The sequence below is a fragment of the Lynx rufus genome, unplaced genomic scaffold (assembly GCF_022079265.1).
Source record: "Lynx rufus isolate CCGP_SWC_20201006 ecotype Redwood Valley unplaced genomic scaffold, mLynRuf1.p SCAF_15, whole genome shotgun sequence".
Taxonomy (NCBI): domain Eukaryota; kingdom Metazoa; phylum Chordata; class Mammalia; order Carnivora; family Felidae; genus Lynx; species Lynx rufus.
The window spans coordinates 5950818-5969384 of NW_025814829.1; the positions used below are offsets into that span (position 1 = coordinate 5950818).

Genomic DNA, 18567 nt, shown 5'->3' on the forward strand with positions numbered 1-18567 from the left:
GCGGCGACAGCTCCTGCGGGCCCTCCGCGGACGCCCAGCCGCCACCGGTCCAGAGAGCGGTCGCCGCCTGGTGCGGCCCTTGGCCCGGAGCCCAAAGGAAGGGCCGCTCCCGAACCCCTTCCGGGCCGCTCGCAGTATCGCACGACCTTCTACCGAGGGGTGGCCCCTGGGGCGCTGCGGTGGGAGGGGGTGGCCCCGCTGCTGCAGGGTCCTCGCCCCACGGCCTCCTCCGCCTTCCGCCGCCTGCGGCTGCAAGGCGGTGCGCCTTCCCCCACGACCGCTACCGCTACAAGTGACCTCTTTATTTACATATTTATGGGTTTTTATTAAACGTAAAATGGTCAGATACCAAGTTTGCAGGACAAAGCGTGATTTCTAAATTAGAAAGCAGGCAGGGGCGCCTGGGTGGCGCAGTCGGTTAAGCGTCCGACTTCAGCCAGGTCACGATCTCGCGGTCCGTGGGTTCGAGCCCCGCGTCGGGCTCTGGGCTGATGGCTCAGAGCCTGGAGCCTGTTTCCGATGCTGTGTCTTCCTCTCTCTCTGCCCCTCCCCCGTTCATGCTCTGTCTCTCTCTGTCCCAAAAATAAATAAACGTTGAAAAAAAAAATTAAAAAAAAAAAAAAAGAAAGCAGGCAGCGGGGAGATCCCTGTCTTGGGGATAATGGAGGGCTGGCACGGAGTATCCGCTGACCTCCACCACCCTCCCCGCCTGCCAAGCAGGACCAGGGAGCTTGCGGGAGCCGGAATCAGGGCGGCCGGATGCGACCAGGCGCGCAGGGCCTGAGAACAGAGGGGCTAGCGGGGAGCTGGCGGTGCGCCCGGGCTCTCCGAGCCGCAGGTCGGAGTTGCACTGGGCGGCGGAGAGCGCCCTCTGCAGGGCTTAGGGCGCGGTGCGCTCCTCCCGGCAGCCTTCCCCGGGGCGACGGTTTGGAAGGTTGGTACCGGCACAAGATCCGGAGGCTTCAGGGCAGAAGGGAACGTCCAACTGGCGCTGCAGGCACTGACTTGTCTCTTTCAAATCAGGTCATGTTTCAAACCACAAGGTCAGTCATCAGGGTCAAGGTGATTTAAGAGTATTAGGCTCCTGGGGCTCCTGGGGCACCTGGGTGGCTCAGTCGGTTAAGCGTCCGACTTCAGCTCAGGTCATGATCTCTCAGTCTGTGAGCTCGAGCCCCGCGTTGGGCTCTGTGCTGACCGCTCAGAGCCTGGAGCCTGCTTTGGATTCTGTCTCTCTCTCTCTGCCCCTCCCCACTCATACTCTACCTCTCTCTCAAAAATAAACAAACATTAAAAAAAAGTTTAATTATCCTGACACTTGAAAAAGAACGAAACTGCACCTTTACCTTACATCAGACACAAGAATCACCAAAATACGTGACAAGACACCAAAAGCAAAAGAAAAACAAGTGGGACTAGTCAACCTAAAATGCTGGTGTCTGGCAAAAGAAACCATCAACAAAATGAAAAGACAACCTACAGAATGGGAAAAATTATTTACAAATCATGTATCTGATACATGGATTAATATCCAAAAATTATGAAGAACTACAATTAAATTGCAAAAGAAAAAAATCCAATTTAAATATGAGCAGCATTGGGCACTTGGCTGGCTCGGTTAGTAGAGCATGCAACTCCATCTCGGGTTCGAGCCCCACATTGGGTGTAGAGATTACTTAAAAATAAAACTTTAAAAAAAATTTTTTAATGTTTATTTATTTTTGACAGAGAGAGAGACATGGCATGAGTGGGGGAGGGGCAGCGAGGGAGACACAGGCTGTCCGCACATGGCCTGACGCGGGGCTCGAACTCAGACCGCGAGATCATGACCTGAGCCGAAGTCTGACGCTCCACCGACTGAGCCACCCAGGGGCCCCTAAAAATAATATTTTAAAGGGGCGCCTGGGTGGCTAAATCAAACTATTGACTTTGGCTCAGGTCATGATCTCCAGGTTTATGAGTTCGAGCCCCACACGGGGCTCTGTGCTGACAGCTCGGAACCTGGAGCCTGCTTTGGATTCTGTGTCTCCCTCTCTCTGCCCCTCCCCCACTTGCACGCCTGCTCTCTCTCTCTCTCTCAAAATAAACATCAAAAAATTTTTAGTAAAAATTAAAAAATGAAATCTTTTAAAAAATGAAAACTTAATAGACATTTTTCTTTTTTTTTTAATTTTTTTTTTCAACGTTTATTTATTTTTGGGGACAGAGAGAGACAGAGCATGAACGGGGGAGGGGCAGAGAGAGAGAGAGACACAGAATCGGAAACAGGCTCCAGGCTCTGAGCCATCAGCCCAGAGCCTGACGCGGGGCTCGAACTCACGGACCGCGAGATCGTGACCTGGCTGAAGTCGGACGCTTAACCGACTGCGCCACCCAGGCGCCCCTAGACATTTTTCTACATAAGACATACAATCGCAAACAGGTACTTGACATCACTCAGCAGGGAAATGGAAATCAGAACCACAGTGAGGTATCACCTCACATGTGTTGGAATGGCTATTATCAAAAAGAGGTAAGTGTTGGGGAGGAGGATGTGGAGAAAAGGGAAGACTTGTACACTGTTGGTGGCAATGCAAATTGGTGCAGCCACCATGGAAAACAGTATGGAGGATCCTTAAATTTAAAAACAGAGCTGCCAGGGCGCCTGGGTGGCTCGGCCAGTTAAGCATCTGACTTCGGCACAGGTCACGATCTCAAGGTTGGTGAGTTCGAGCCCTGTGTCGGGCTCTGTGCTGACAGCTCGGAGCCTGGAGCCTGCTTCGGGTTCTGTCTCCTTCTCTCTCTGCCCCTCCCCCTCTCGCACTCTGTCTCTCAAAAATAAAATAAACATTTAAAAAAGAATTCACTAATAATAAATAAAAACAGGACCACCATAGATTCCAACAATTCCACTTCTGGGTATTTATCCAAAGAGAGTGAAAACACGAATTTGAAAAGATTTATGCACCCACATGTTCACTGCAGCATTATTTCCAATAGCCAGGACATGGAAACAACATAAAGATCCACTGGACAGATGAACAGATACAGAAAATGCGGTGTGTGTATACAGTGGAATATTATTCAGCCTTATTAAAAACAAATGAAATCATGCCATTCAGGACAAAGTGCATAGACCTTGAGGCTATTACGCTAAGTGAAATAAGTCAGAGAATGACAAATACCAAATGATCTCATTTACATGTGGAACCTAAAACAAAACAAAAACATAAACAACGCACTGATACTGAGGAAAGACTGGTTTGCCAAAGGCAGGAGGTGGGGAGGTGGGCAAAACAAGTGAAGGTGTCAAAAGACCCAAACTTCCTGTCGTAAGATAAATGGGTTTCTGGGGATGTAACATACAGTCTATTGACTATGGTTGACAATGCTGTGTTGTGAAGGTAAAAGTTGTTGAGAGATTAAATCTTAAAAGTTCTCAACACCAGAAAAGAACTTGTAACTGTGTGAGGTAATGGGTGTTAACGACACTTAACTGTGATCATTTCATAACGCACACACACATCATTATGCTGCACACCTTACATACAATGTTGTATGTCAATAAGAAAAAATAAGGCAATTACCCCCTCTCTCTGCCCCACCCATTTGTGCTCTCTCTCTTTCAAAAATGAGTAAACGTAAAAAATTAAAACATAAAAAAAATTAAGACATAAAAACAAAAAGGGGGCACCTGGGTGGCTCAGTCAATTGAGCATCCGACTTCGGCTCAGGTCATGATCTCGCGGTTCGTGAGTTCGAGCCCCGCGTAGGGCTCTGCGCTGACAGCTCAGAGCCTGAGGCCTGCTTCAGATTCTGTGTCCCCCCCTCTCTCTCCACCCCACCCCTGCTTGTGCTCTGTCTCTGTCTTTCAAAAATGAATAAACAGAAAAATTTTTTTGAAAATAAGGCAATTGCAATAGAGATATTACAATAGGTCTCAACTCTGAACACAGCAAAGACAAGTGGGGATTTACAGCCAACGTGCAGAGAGCGGGGATCAGTGGATGGAAAATTACTTAACAGGGACCATCAAGGGTAGGAGGATTCTTGATAAACTGAGTTCGCAGGATTCTTGCTGAAGGCAGGCCGAGGTCTTCCACAGCAACGGTGGATGAGGAACTCAATCCAATAATGAAAGTGATCAGAGATCAAGGGTGAAGGTGCTCTCTCAACTGATTTAGCAGGATTCTTGCTAAACTGGGCTATGCAGTCCTGGCCAGGGTCAAGGTTGAGGCCTAGTGGAGAAGGGGCTTCAGAGGAACCTGACTAGTTTGGTCAAGGAGAGAGGCACTGTCAGGTTAGGACGGTACAATTCAAGATCCACCAGAATTGTCAAAGATTAGGGGGAAAAAAAAGAAAAGAGAAGTGAAGAGGAAAGAAACGCCTGGGTGGCTCAGTCGGTTAAGCGTCCAAACTCCACTCAGGTCACGATCTCACGGTTTGTGCGTTTGAGCCCCGTGTCAGGCTCTGTGCTGACAACGCAGAGCCTGCTTCGGATCCTGTCACCCCCTCTCTGCCCCTCCCCTGCTAGTGCTCTCTCAAAAATAAGTAAACATTAAAAAAAAGAGAGAGAGAGAGAGAGAGAGAAGGAGAGAAAACTGCCCACACGAATGGAGATTATCTTAAATCGATAAAGGGAGAGTCCCCAAAGCACAGCGGATCCTTTTTCCCAGTTGACAATACACACTGGGGGCCCTTTAGTACTCTGGGAAGATCTGTCCTTGAACGTTGTTCTTCACCATAGTTATTTAGGCCTAAACAGATTCGATGTGTCCTAGTCTCTCTTCCAATCCCAAGTCACCCTCTCCCTCCCTGACTCCAGTGAAAGCCAGGAACTGTGTTCAGAGTACAGAGGTCAGAATTGCTTCAACTGTTAACGGTACATCAATGACCTTGCTCCTTCTAGGAATGAGCTGGAAGAAGAAAGGGATTCAGTAAATCTAGCTTCGTACGAAGAAATGTTGATTGATGGTGAAGTGTGCCATGAGAATAGAGTGAAGGGCAACACTCCCCGGCATGACACAGGACTCACCCCTATCCTCCACGTTCTCCACAGACGAGAGAGCTCATGGGCACTAATTTTGTGTATTTCTGTTTATCCCCCTCCCTGATTTCTATTCAGAAATTTATTTTTTAAATTTGTATTTATTGGGGCGTCTAGGTGGCTCAGTTGGTTAAACATCCGACTTCAGCTCGGGTCATGATCTCACAGTTCATGGGTTAGAGCTCTGCATCAGGCTCTGTGCTGATAGCTCGGAGCCCGGAGCCTGCTTGGGATTCTGGGTCTCCCTCCCTCTCGCCCCTCCCCTGCCCATGCTCTTTCTCTCAAAAATAAACATAATTTTTTTTAATTTGTATTTATTTATTCATTTAAATAATCTCCACACCCAATGTGGGGCCTGCATTCACGACTGCAAGATCAAGAGTCACATATTTTTCTGACTGAGCCAACCAAGCACCTCTCTTCTAAAATTTTTTTCTCTTCAGAACTTTAAAAAAAAAATTTTTTTAATGTTTACTTATTTTTGACAGAGAGAGAGAGAGAGAGAGAGAGAGAGCGCGAGCGAGCATGAGTGGGGGAGGGGCAGAGAGAGAAGGAGGCACAGAATCTGAAGCAGGCTCCAGGCTCCGAGCTGTCAGCACAGAGCCCGACGCGGGGCTTGAACTCACAGACCACGAGATCATGACCTGAGCCAAAGTCACTTCACTGACTGAGCCACCCAGGCGCCCCTCTCCAGAACTTTAAAAGGAAAAATCTGCTTCTCCATTTCAATGGCCGACTTTACAGTTGGCACGATTTTTCAACGTCATCATTTCCAAACCTTAGCCGGGGACAGAGCTAACTTAACCCTTTCTCCTCACAGGGTGCTGGGAATGGAGGTTCATTTCAGTCCCAGAACCCAGACAAGGAAGAGCTGCTCTTCACTGGCCGCTGGCCAGTCTCCTCGCCGTCACTGGCCGTCATGCCTCAGGTGGATCGTGTCGTTCACGATGCACCCCGACCCCCACCAACCACAGGAGGTAAACGTCCGTGGAGTCCGCTCATTCCTTTGCAAGGAAGCTCTCTGCCACGCTACTCAGAAAAGGGTCAAGAAAAATGCATGACAGTGACTGAAATTCTAATATAGAATGAAAAAAGCCACGGAAGCAGAAATACCAAAGGGAAAGTACAACTGAGATTCACATTTATTAATAATAAGCCCCAACACTGTAAGTGGGTTAACGCATCCACACATTACTTCAGTGAGGATTTTTGTTTAGTCATACCAAAATAGTTCACTTCTTTTTTTTTTTTTTTTTTGCACCGGATTATTTGTACCTAAAAATTATCTGCACCTAAAAAAATGCGCTCGTGCTCCTCACGCCTGCTCTCAACATTCCATTCGTTTTAAAAGCCCATGTTTTCTTTGTCATACTTGAAATTCCAGGCAGTGGACCTGGTGGTTACAGACAAATTGCTTTTATATAGGGCCTAATCGAAAATGAAAACAAGATCTACAAAATAACTTCCATACTCAAGTACAACCCGATTCCCTAATTTGGGGTCCAGAACACATGAGCAAATGTTGACAGGATTCAACCGCCGTGTGAAGGCCAACATCAAGGATTTGTGGGAACACGTATAAGGCACATCAGAAAACAATGATCTTGTTTCCCATTTCTCCTAAAAACACGAACGACGGGAGAGGATGTAAACACGTGGGAAAAAGAAATCTGCGGCGTTTTGACTGATTCTTTAGACTTTCTTTACTCACCAACAGTAACGTCAGGGGTTGAAAAGTGTCATCGCTAGAGCAACATTCCAAATAATTTCATAGACAATTTTATTTATTTAAAGAGTCCTCATTACGTCCAATCTATATACCTCCTTATTGCTGAATCACCTCTAATACTTTTCCTGCATTAACGTGGAGCATGCGTAACTTCAAAAAGTTACAAAGAGATTCGGCTCCAGGGTGAAGACGGTCAAGGGCTGGGTAGCACAGGACGTGCCGAGGTGGTGTTGGCGGCTGTCGGTAAAGTCCTCATCAAAGCCTCCGGGACGTGGAAACCTGAATAAATGACAAGGACCTCTGATTATTTGGTTTTTTCTCCTACAGGTCATAAATAACTCACACACTCACAGAACAGTCACTCAATATAGTTAAAATGCAGGAAACGTGAACCCGTTTGTCCCGGGCCAAATTACCTTAATGGAAAAGAGCAGCCTATTAAGACTGAGTGGCCCGCCCAGTTCTGGCAAGGGCCCAGAGCCCGAATTTCTCTCACATGACATGAGGTGGCACACGAGGGAAGAACACTTTTGAAAGCCATTAGTCAAAGGGCGCCTGGGTGGCTCGGTCGGTTAAGTGTCTGACTTCAGCTCAGGTCATGATCTTACACTCCGTGGGTTCGAGCCCTGCGTTGGGCTCTGTGCTGACAGCTCGGAGCCTGGAGCCTGCTTCAGATTCTGTGACTCCCTCTCTCTCCGCCCCTCCCCAGCTTGCACTCTGTCTCTCTCTCTCTCTCAAAAAATAAATAAACATTAAGAGAACAATTTTAAAAACATTAAAAAGAAAGCCATTAGTCAAGATGTTAAAGAATATGTCTGTTTCCCACAAGTCAATAATTCCACTTTAGCAATCTACCTTACAGAAAACTTGATTTGAAAGTGACTCTGCGTACAAAGATATATAATATTATTTACAACAAAATTGGATGTAGTCCCAGTGTCAAATACTCTAAAATGGTGCTTATTTATTTCTACAACGTAATGCTATGAAGCCATCAGAATGACCTTTGAAAAGGCTGGAGGTCTCTGGAAATGTGTATAATACATACTTCTGCATATATTTATCATATATGTATGATATATATCTGCATACATATATGATATACAATATATATCTGTATGATATATATTATACGTGCATATATTATGAATTATATGTACATATTACATATATATACACACACACACACACAAATTATGGCTACATTAAACAAACAAAAAAAAACCAGAATTAAAAAAAAAATTTTTATGAGAGAGAGAGTGGGGCAGGGGTAGACAGAGAGAGAATCCCAAGCAGAATCCACACTGTCAGCACAGAGCCCAACATGGGGCTCGATCCCACAAACCATGAGATCATGACCTGAGCCAAGATCAAGAGTCGGACTCTTAACCAACTGAGCCACCCGGGCGCCTCCAGAATAAAATTTTTAAACAGTGACACGGGGTGATTTCTTTCCTCAACTTTGCTGGTATTTTCTAAATCCACCATGAGGAACATATATTGCATTCATAATGGAACAGGTAAACTCTTATATAATTAAGTTTTAAATTTTAAATGGATAAGTAACCCCAGTGCAAATATTAACTGCTATTTTTGTAAAGCTTTAATCAACCTGTCATATTAAGGATTCAGAATGCAAAAACCATAGTAGGCTCACAAAGTAGATAAGTAACGTTACCATTATTTTTAAAGCCAAACAGAAATGCCCAGCAGAGAAGAAAGTTCTCTATGCTTCCGGGGCATGGACGGCAGGACAAGTGCCTGCGGTGTGTAGGGGCGGGGGGCGGGGGGCAGTGCTGGATAATAAAGCTGAAAGGGAGCTTGGGGCCCAGTGGCCAACAGCATCTCTGTCACGTGAAGGGTCTGGGCACTCACACATCCCTCACCACACCCACAGCGTGCACCCTGCGTACGTCTTACGCTGTCACCCCTGCTTGGCCCTTCACATCCCCTCTTGGCTCCAGTCCACCCCACGCATGTGTTAAAGAGCAAAATTTAACTGAGTGAACTGGAAGATCTAATCGACTTTATTAAATGATTCATAAATCAGGCAACATCACATCTAGCAAGTAGAGGGGACTTGTGCTAAACAAAAGGAAGGTTTTTAAAGGCAGAGAGAAGATGAGAGAGAGAGAGAGAGAGAGAGAGAGAGAGAAAGAAAGAAAGAAAGAAAGAACAAACGAACGGACAGGGAGGGAAAGGGAGGGGAGGGGAGGAAAGGGGAGGGGAGGGAAGGACTTTATTAGCAAGGAATGTGCTGTTTAGGCAAGGGTGCGCCTGTTTAGGCAAGGGGTCTATCCAGCAATTTGCTGCTACTGACCAGGAAATTCCACGTTGCCTGGTTAAAAATTACATTCCTGGGGGGTTGAAACTGCAGTCAGGTTATACAGTAAGTCTTGGTTTACTGACTTGAAACCTTAACCTAAGTGAAGCCATTGTGGGGCTGTGGTTTTCTTGTTAACAATTCCCCCTTCTTTTTTTAATTTTTTTTTTTAACGTGTATTTATTTTTGAGACAGAGAGAGACAGAGCATGAACGGGGGAAGCGCAGAGAGAGAGGGAGACACAGAATCGGAAGCAGGCTCCAGGCTCTGAGCCATCAGCCCAGAGCCGGACGTGGGGCTTGAACTCACGGACGGTGAGATCGTGACCTGAGCCGAAGTCAGACACTTAACCAACTGAGCCACCCAGGCGCCCCTACAATTCCCCCTTCTTGATCAGACCCTCAGCTTAACAGAGTTGTGCTCAAAATTTAAGGAATTTGCACCACTGTCAGCTGTGCTCTGTAGTTCTCGAACCTTCTGTTGACCCTCTGTGCGGCATTCACGGGTCCGCTGTTTTTGCTTTTTCTCTGTGATAGTCACACGCTCGAGGTTTACATACTTCAAGTCTATCATCCTCTTTGGTCCTTTTCTGAAGGGGCATACTGATAACCCACACCGACTGGCCGTCGAATGATTCCAAGGTACAGGTGCGCAGAGGGTCTAGAGAGAGGGAGGCCTGGGGTCACTGGGAATGAAAACGGTTTCATTTTGTTTTGTTTTATTTCAGACTTTTGCAGTTTTATAGATGTCTCTCCACCAACGTCTGTGTGTAATTGGAGTCATCTTAAATGTACTATGGTGGGTGAAAGAACGCAAAAGCTGAAACATGGGGCTGGTCAGGGAGCCAGGGAGAACCAAGCGGCCTTCTTGGGTTTCCCATAATTCCGACTGTTCATTTTGTCTACAGCCACTGTCTGCCCGCCTTCATTTTCCTACGTCAGGAGCAGACCGCTGCCATGTTGTAAGGACGTCAAGGTGGCAAAAGCCTGGCAATGAGGGGCCTTTTTGTTTTTTTCCAGAAGAACAATGGACCTCATCCACTTGCCACAATTTTACAATGCAACATAAAGAAGGCTTAGTATTACTGCTTATTTGACAATGCTTCTCATGTAATGTGACGTATCAGATAAGTCCAATTAGTTTATTAGAAAATCTGTTAGGAATGTTCCAGCTCAAAAAGACTTAAGCAAACCAAAAGTCCAGGGGGAAAAAAGAAAAACTTTGTCTTTTTAACAGACAGAACCCCAAATTCTAATTTTGCACCAACTTAGTTTTGATATTAAAACTTATTTGTAGGGGCGCCTGGGTGGCTCAGTCGGTTAAGCGTCCGACTTCGGCTCAGGTCATGATCTCACGGTCCGTGAGTTCAAGCCCCGCGTTGGGCTCTGTGCTGACAGCTCGGAGCCTGGAGCCCGCTTCGGATTCTGTGTCTCCCTCTCTCTCTGCCCCTCCCCTGTTCATGCTCTGTCTCTGTCTCAAAAATAAATAAACGTTAAAAAAAATGTTTTAAATAAATAAATAAAACTTATTTGTAAATAAATTAATTTTAATGTTAGCCAGGTTGACCACATTAAAATTCCTTTCCAAGGACTCCTTTTCCACAAACCTTCTACAACTTTATCGTTACCATTATTTTTTACATTTTGATTTTGTGCTATGTTTTTCTTCTTTAAACAATGAGCCTCGCCTTAGGACAAAATTATTTTCTTTTCCCTCAACAAAAAACATAGATTTCTATTTCTTATACCTTCTGTTACTGAAAACACATCCTACATTCCTGGCATATGGAGATGTTCTCCTATTAATTTTAGTAACTTTAATTATACATATGAACTCAAATTTTTAACCTTTAGAAACGTTAACTAAAATTAAGCAGTAAGCAATTATGAACTGTTACACCAGTGTTCTTTAGATATGTAAATTTACCAATACATTTTTTAATTTCTAGACACATGGGAGTAGAGGCCCCTTTTATTATTATTATTATTATTATTTTAATGTGTATTTATTTTTGAGAGAGAGAAAATGAGCAGGGCAGGGGCAGAGAGAGAGGGGACAGAGAATCCAAAGTGGGCTCCGTGCTGACAGCAGAGAGCCCCATACGGGGCTTGAACTCACGAACCATGAGATCATGACCTGAGCCAAAGTCAGACGCTTAACCAACTGAGCCACCCAAGTGCCCCTAGAGGCCACTTTCAGGAATGAGAGAGCAAGACAAAAGGGTCCCCAGCGACCACCTGGCTGAATACAGACAGGCCCATCAGGTGACCCACCTCGAAATATCCATAAGCCCTAACTGACCAATAGGCTACTTACAACCAGGCACAGGTACCAAAAAAGGGAAAAAGGAAAAATTCCATGTCGCCACACCTCTTCCTCTTCCCCCTTTAAAAACAGCCCCAGCAGGGGCGCCTGGGTGGCGCAGTTGGTTAAGCGTCCGACTTCAGGCAGGTCACGATCTCGCGGTCCGTGAGTTCGAGCCCCACGTCAGGCTCTGGGCTGATGGCTCAGAGCCTGGAGCCTGTTTCCCATTCTGTGTCTCCCTCTCTCTCTGGCCCTCCCCCGTTCATGCTCTGTCTCTCTCTCTGTCCCAAAAATAAATAAACGTTGAAAAAAAAAATTTTTTTTAAATAAATAAAAACAGCCCCAGCAAAAAAAAAATAAAATAAAAAAATAAAAATAAATAAATAAATAAAAACAGCCCCAGCAAAAAAATAAAATAAAATAAAAAAATATAAATAAATAAATAAATAAATAAATAAAAACAGCCCCAGCCCACTGCTTCATTGCAGACAATCTCTCCTCAGCTGTCCTTCCTGCTACCCCCTTGAAATGTATTCAGTAAACTTGTACCTTTGTTCTGCCTCAGGTGAACTCTTTTTTTGTTTGTTTTGTTTTGTTTGTTTGTTTGTTTGCCTCAGGTGAATTCTTGATCATGGCCCTTTCCACCAGCTTCCACCTAATCATTCGTTCCGCATTTGGGGGCCCCCCTCCGATTGACAACAGACACCATGATGTGCTTTTTCAAAGTACAGCCTTCCAATGAAGCACAAACATGCTTATTAACAGACCCAAATTTATTTTTAGTTTCTCTGTAATAAGAAAGCCAAAGTAGATAAACCTAGATTTAATCATTAATGTTCCAGTATTTTATCTCATTTGGAAATAATCTAGATACTCAAGAAATTTAACTTGGCAAAACTTGTTTCAGTTTACAAAAAGATTTGGGGAGACTAATTGTAAGTACACACACCATAATATAGAACTGTTGTGAAAAATTGCATCTACAGGCTCTTATTTCAAATTTATATCTAAATTTATATATAAATCAAATTTATATCTAAGTCATTTGCTCTGTTACAAAGAAAACCACAGGCCCAAAATGGTATCACGTGGGGTAAGGCCTCAAGTCAGTAGACTGAGGCTTAAAACCTAATCTAATTGCCCCAGAAATGTAGTCTTAATGAATCAGTCAGGAATTTTCTGATGGGGACCAAGGAATCACCACCTAGGCCCTCTCCATCCCCCAAAGGAAGCTGAAGTGATCTGCATGTCAAGACCTCCTGTTCCTGCCTGGAACTATCCTTTTCTTTTGCTAATAACTTTCTTGCCCACCCCCCACCCCCACCATTTCTATAAAAACCCTCCATTTTGAACAACTCCTCGGAGCTCCCCACTACTTGCTAGATGGGCTGCTGCCTGATAAAGCTAGTTAGATCTTCAAATTTATTTGGTTGAACTTTGTTTTTTAACAGCTCCCAACAATTATGTATAGATTAGCCGCGAAGGGGTGTCTGGGTGGCTGAGTAGAATTAAGTGTCCAATTCTTGGTTTCAGCTCTGGTCATGATCTCATGGTTCATGGGATGAGCCCCTAATCAGGCTCTATGCTGACGGCTGTGGAGCCTGCTTGGGTTTCTCTCTCTCCCTCTCTCTCTCTCTGCCCCACCCCCACTCATGCTCTCTCCCTCTCAAAATAAATTAATAAACAGAAAAAAGAAAAAGATTAACCACAAAAACTATGAGACATGAGGAGAACTCATTCATTCTCCCAAGCTATTATGCTTTTGTTTACAAATCCTCTAAGTGATAACAAGTACTTATTTAGCTAGTAAACTCAAGTAGGACAAAAGTTTTATATTTAATATTGATAACTCTAAAAGACATGTCTATTTCAATAGACCAACAACCTCGGGTTAGCTTTAATACCAAATATTTCCTCAGATCACGTGAAGCTGGAAAACATTTGGGTTAGTTTCTATCTTTTTGAGAGTTCTAGAATGTCCAATCCTTACAAATGCTTGCCTTCACACCAACCAAATGGAGCTCTTTTACAAATTAATTTTAGCACTACCATCCAGAGGTAGGAAAATATGTCACATTCATAACATACACACAAAACACACAGATGTAAAAACCTTAGAGTTACTAGTATTGCTGACGAAGAGCTTTAAGATTTGTATCTGTGTCTGGAATTAAGGAGGCCTGCTAGAGTTTGGGCACAAGTGCCCTTAGAGTAGTTTATATTTTCAAAAAGGCCTCTCTTCTTTTTTCTTTTCTCCCCTTAGTCTCAGGTACCTGATTGTGGGCTATGCTTAAATTTCAAAGACATGATAAGATGTGTACAACTTTAAGGAACACAGAAAGAATGGAAGGTCTGCCAAGGACTTTTGTTTCCTTAGGCCAATAATTTATAGGCTTTTTGAAATAGACAGGAACAGCTTTGGGATTGGTAAAGGAACAGGTGAATTTTGAATTGCCTCTAGAGCTGACTTGTATTTTGCAAAAGATCTGTCAGATAAGGACAGCTGTTTTCAATTCCTTAAAAAATCTGGATTGCAACTTAAATGATAGTGGGGGTTGATCCATGCATCCAACTACATTATCCCCAATTTGCTTTTCTCCCTCTTGGTTTATAGTTTGAATTTTAAATATTTCTGGCAGGAGCGCCTGGGTGGCTCAGTTGGTTAAGCATCCAACTTCAGCTCAGGTCATGATCTCGCGTATTGTGAGTTCCAGCTCTGTGTCAGGCTCTGCGCTGACAGCTCGGAGCCTGGAGACTGCTTCCGATTCTCTGTCTCCCTCTCCCTTCTGCTCCTCCCCACACCCCACGCTCTCTTGCTCTCTCTCTCTCAAAAATAAATAAACATGAAGTATTTCTGGCAGTACTGAATAACCCCCCTTGGATAAAAGATGGTCCTCAATGAGGGGGCAATGGATATTACCTTCCCCAAAGCTAGAGTCAGTCTCAGGGACAGCTAAAAGAAAGAACCAACAACCCCAAATTCCAGACAGGCAGAAAGCCAAGACCAGTTAAACAAAACAAGACAAGCAGAAAGGCAATGGTTACCCCTGGGAGAGAAAGGATCTATAAACAACAGGTTTGGATTTGGAAAGGAAGGGGCAACGTGAAATTGTATTTTTCTCTCTCAGCTGGGCACTACAGACAGATTCAGAAGAGCTGATTCTGGTAAGAATGTTTACCCTTTGCTGACTTCTGCCAGTCTTCCTAGGAGGCCCTTTGCAATGATGACAATAAAAATCATGGCTAATATTTACTGAGCATTTCTTATGTTTCTTGTAGAGCCTGCTTTTAGGCAACAGGCTTGAGCTATGGAAACTTGAACAAGGCAAAAGGGCCCCCAGCGAACACGGAGCTGGATGCAAACAGGCTTGTTAAGCTTTAAGCCCTAACTATCTACTTAAAATTGGGCACAGTTCCTAACACTGCCAAAAAGGGGGAAATTCCACATGTCCCCACACTCCATCACTCTGCTCTATAACTATAGCCCCACCACCACCACCACCACCTCGTGGCAGACAGTCCCTCTTTTGGGATCTCGCCCCTGCTCCCTTGCTGTGTATTCAATAAACTTCTACCTCCTTTGTTCTTCCCTGGGTAAATTCCTTCCTGGCCCATGCTAGCTGCCCCCACCTGAGATGCCCCACATTTCTGTTGCAATGCTGCAACTTTATGTAAATTAATCCTCAAAATCACTTTGATTGTTTTAGGGAGAACTATCTGTATTCCCACTTTGCAGATAAGGGTACTGAGGCTAAAAGGTTAAATAACTCAACCAAGTTAGGAAATGGAGCTGCTAGGATCATGAACCCAAGTCTACCCGCTGCTGGATCTAGACTGTCTGGACTGTTGCCCCACATTGTCCTCAAGGATTGTCAAGTGAGGGGCACCTGGGTGGCTCAGTCGGTTAAGGGTCTGACTTCAGCTCAGGTCATGATCTCATGGTTCGTAAGTTCAAGCCCCGCATCGGGCTCTGTGCTGACAGCTCAGGGCCTGGGGCCTATTTCAGATTCTGTGTCTCCATCGCTCTCTGCCCCTCCCTGCTCATGCTCTATCAAAAATAAACATTAAAAAAAAAAAATGATTGTCAAGCGAGAAGGTGAGAAGGTCAGGCCAGAATTAGAAAGAAGGATGGTCAAGAGTTTCAGACATGAGGTAACTTTCAAAACTCAGTTTGGTTTTTTGAGAAGAGTCATTTGAGAAAGTCTTCCAAATGACTTTATTTCTATAATTTGGGGGTCAGGCATTATGCTCCAGGCATCAAGGTTTTATTTGGCCTGATGAAATCAGTGTGAGAACATTATTTTATGCCTCACGATTCAGAATCCAGGCACCTTGATGCACTGATACTTTTCAAACTTTAAATCATATTTTAAAAATAAATTTTTTAGGGGCTGGGTGACTCAGTTGGTTAAGTGTCTGACTTCAGCTCAGGTCATGATCTCACAGTTCGTGAGTTCAAGCCCCACATCAGGCTCTGTGCTGACAGCTCAGAGCCTGGAGCCTGCTTCAGGCTTTGTGTCTCCCTCTCTCTCTGCCCCTCCCATACTTGCACTCTGCCTCTCTCTCTCTCTCCCTCTCTCCCTCTCTCTCTCAAAAATAAATTTAAAAAAAATTTTTAGTAAATTTTACAAAAAGTATTCAATGTTTTTCTCCAAGTTGATATTGAATAATGAAGCACTTCCCTTCCTTTCACTAACAGAGACAGAAAAAAAAATCAATACAGAAGTCTGGTGACCTGCTCACCTTTATTTCCTTATTCCTCAATGAACTGAGAACATCTACCTGTCTTCTGCTGGGGCTCCTGTGTCAGCATTTTATAAGCGAATGGGAAGTATGAGAGAAGCCCAGTTGGACTAAAGCAGATTGCTGAGGGAAGAAAAAGAAAAGGCACTTTTCCAACTCCCAAGAGCAGGACCCAGACCGCTCATTCTGCTAAGAGTTAAAGCAGCAAAACAGAAAAACATGTCAACACTGGAGAACGTGGCCATGGCTTTGAGGCGCTGCGTTCCAGCAGCAAAGCCGGCCCTTCCCCATACCATGTCACGGTACCATCCGATACACGGGGTCACCAACGTTCAAGCTGCCGACTTTCTCCACTGAGTAATAGACCCCAAAAAGTGGGGACGACTTGTAGATCTGCTTCTCAGAAGGATCACACAGGCGGTAGCTGAAAGAAGCAAAAATTCACCGTCAGGCACAAAAGGGAAATAGGAATCTAAGTGCTCTCAACAGAATTCGGGTTTTTATCCTCAGGTGACCTATAAATAAATAGCAAGCCTTTTCTGCTCCTTGGACAGAGAAGTCTGGGGGCAATTAGTCAAACCGCACATAATCCTGGTTTTTCAAGAAGCATCCTCAGAGTCTAACCGATTTTTCACTGGCTTCAGCTTGAGGCCAAAAAGAAAAAACTTGTATGTGTAACTCAAAATAAGTAGTACATTCAAAAATAAATAAACGGGGTGGCTGGGTGGCTCAGTCGGTGAAGCGTCCGACTTCAGCTCAGGTCATGATCTCACAGTTCATAGGTTCGAGCCCCACATTGGGCTCTGTGCTGACAGCTTGGAACCTGGAGCCTGCTTCCAATTCTGCGTCTCCCTCTCTCTCTCTGCCCCTTCCCCACTCACTCTCTTTCTCTCTCAAAAACAAATAAACATTAAAAAATTTTTTAATAAAAAAAAATGGCATGGGGCTTGACTATTGGCAAAGTCTTTTTTTTTAAAGCCCTATCTAAAGAAAACTAACTGAATCTCAAAAATCAAAAAACAAAACAACTGTATATTTGAATAATAGACCCCAAAGAGTGGGAGTCTATCATTAGCCTCTTCTTCTAACTTAAACCCATTGAAAACAAATAATAAAACAGACCAAAGGGAAACAAAATAGAATACACCTCCCCAAAAACTGTTAACTTAGTTTTAAAAACACGTTCTGCATTTATAACTAAAGTCAACCCAAATTCCTTAAATATCAAAACAAAACACCCTGCCATAAGAGAAGTTCCTCAATAAACAAACGGACAACTCATTGTGTTCCAGTATTTCTAATATTTCATTATACAACTTCAATTAGTCTCACATTCCTTGATGTTGAGTCTAATAAACAAAAATAATTACAGTATTTGAGGTCTTAATTTAGAAATACATATTGAATGTTATTAAAAATTGATGTGAGAGGGGCACCCGGGTGGCTCAGTCGGTTAAGCGTCTGACTCTGGTTTCTGCTCAGGTCATGATCTCACGGTTTTGTGAGTTCAAACCCCACGTCAGGCTCTGTGCCGGCAGCTTGGAACCTGCTTGGCATTCTCTCTCTCCCTCTCTCTTTACCCCTCCCCTGCTGGCTTTCTCTCTCTCAAAATAAATATATAAACTTGATAGCGGCTCAGGTCATGATCTCACGGTTTGTGAGATTGAGCCCCGAATCGGGCTGTGTCCTGACAGTGCGGAGCCTGCTTGGGATTCTCTCTCCCCCTCTCTCTTTCTGCCCTTCCCCTGCTTGTGCGCTCTATCAAAATAAATAAATAAACTTAAAAAAAAATTGCCAAAAGTACTAGAAGATTAGTCCATAAAAAAAGAGGAGGCACGGGGCGCCTGGGTGGCTCGGTCGGTTAAGCGTCTCAGGTCATGATCTCACGGTCTGTGAGTTCGAGCCCCGTGTCGGGCTCTGTGCTAACAGCTCAGAGCCTGGAGCCTGTTTCAGATTCTGTGTCTCCCTCTCTCTCTGCCCCTCCCCTGTTCACGCTCTGTCTCTCTCTGTCTCAAAAATAAATAAACGTTAAAAAAAAAAAATTAAAAAAAAAAAAAGAGGAGGCAACTTCCACTAACAGACACATACCAACCAGAAGGTGGAGTGAAAGGTGCTCACACAGGGCACCTACACCCACAGGTAATTCTAGGATGGGGATAATATTAAAAGTACATTGGACACATTGCTGTTTACCTCTTCAGGGTTTCCAGTGGCTCCTTCCTGTCTATCACTCCGGTATCTGGGTCTACAGTGGTCAAAATGCACCTGTCATTCAAAAACCAAGAGCTAGGTAGAGCCACAAGCCAATGAACGTGCCACACCCCAGAGGTTGACTCTCAAGAGAACGCTTACCTGGGGCAAGCCAAAACCTTTTTCATCTCTACGCTGCCAATGAGGAGCTCATCCCAGGTATCCTAAGAGGAAAGGATAGGTCATCTTGTGATT

General features: G+C 44.4%; 1 protein-coding gene across 1 annotated transcript in view; it reads right to left on the bottom strand.

Annotated features, from left to right (window-relative positions):
• Window positions 1-6786: 6786 nt before the first annotated feature.
• Window positions 6787-18567, bottom strand: part of MTARC2 (mitochondrial amidoxime reducing component 2) — a 37766-nt gene continuing 25985 nt past the window's right edge. The window contains exons 5-8 of the mRNA XM_047077223.1: window positions 18475-18536; window positions 18316-18387; window positions 16416-16546; window positions 6787-7031 (exon numbers count right to left, since the gene is read on the bottom strand). Coding sequence (XP_046933179.1) covers window positions 16420-16546; window positions 18316-18387; window positions 18475-18536 — 261 coding nt within the window. The 3' untranslated portion in view covers window positions 6787-7031; window positions 16416-16419. The remainder of the gene's footprint in view (window positions 7032-16415; window positions 16547-18315; window positions 18388-18474; window positions 18537-18567) is intronic.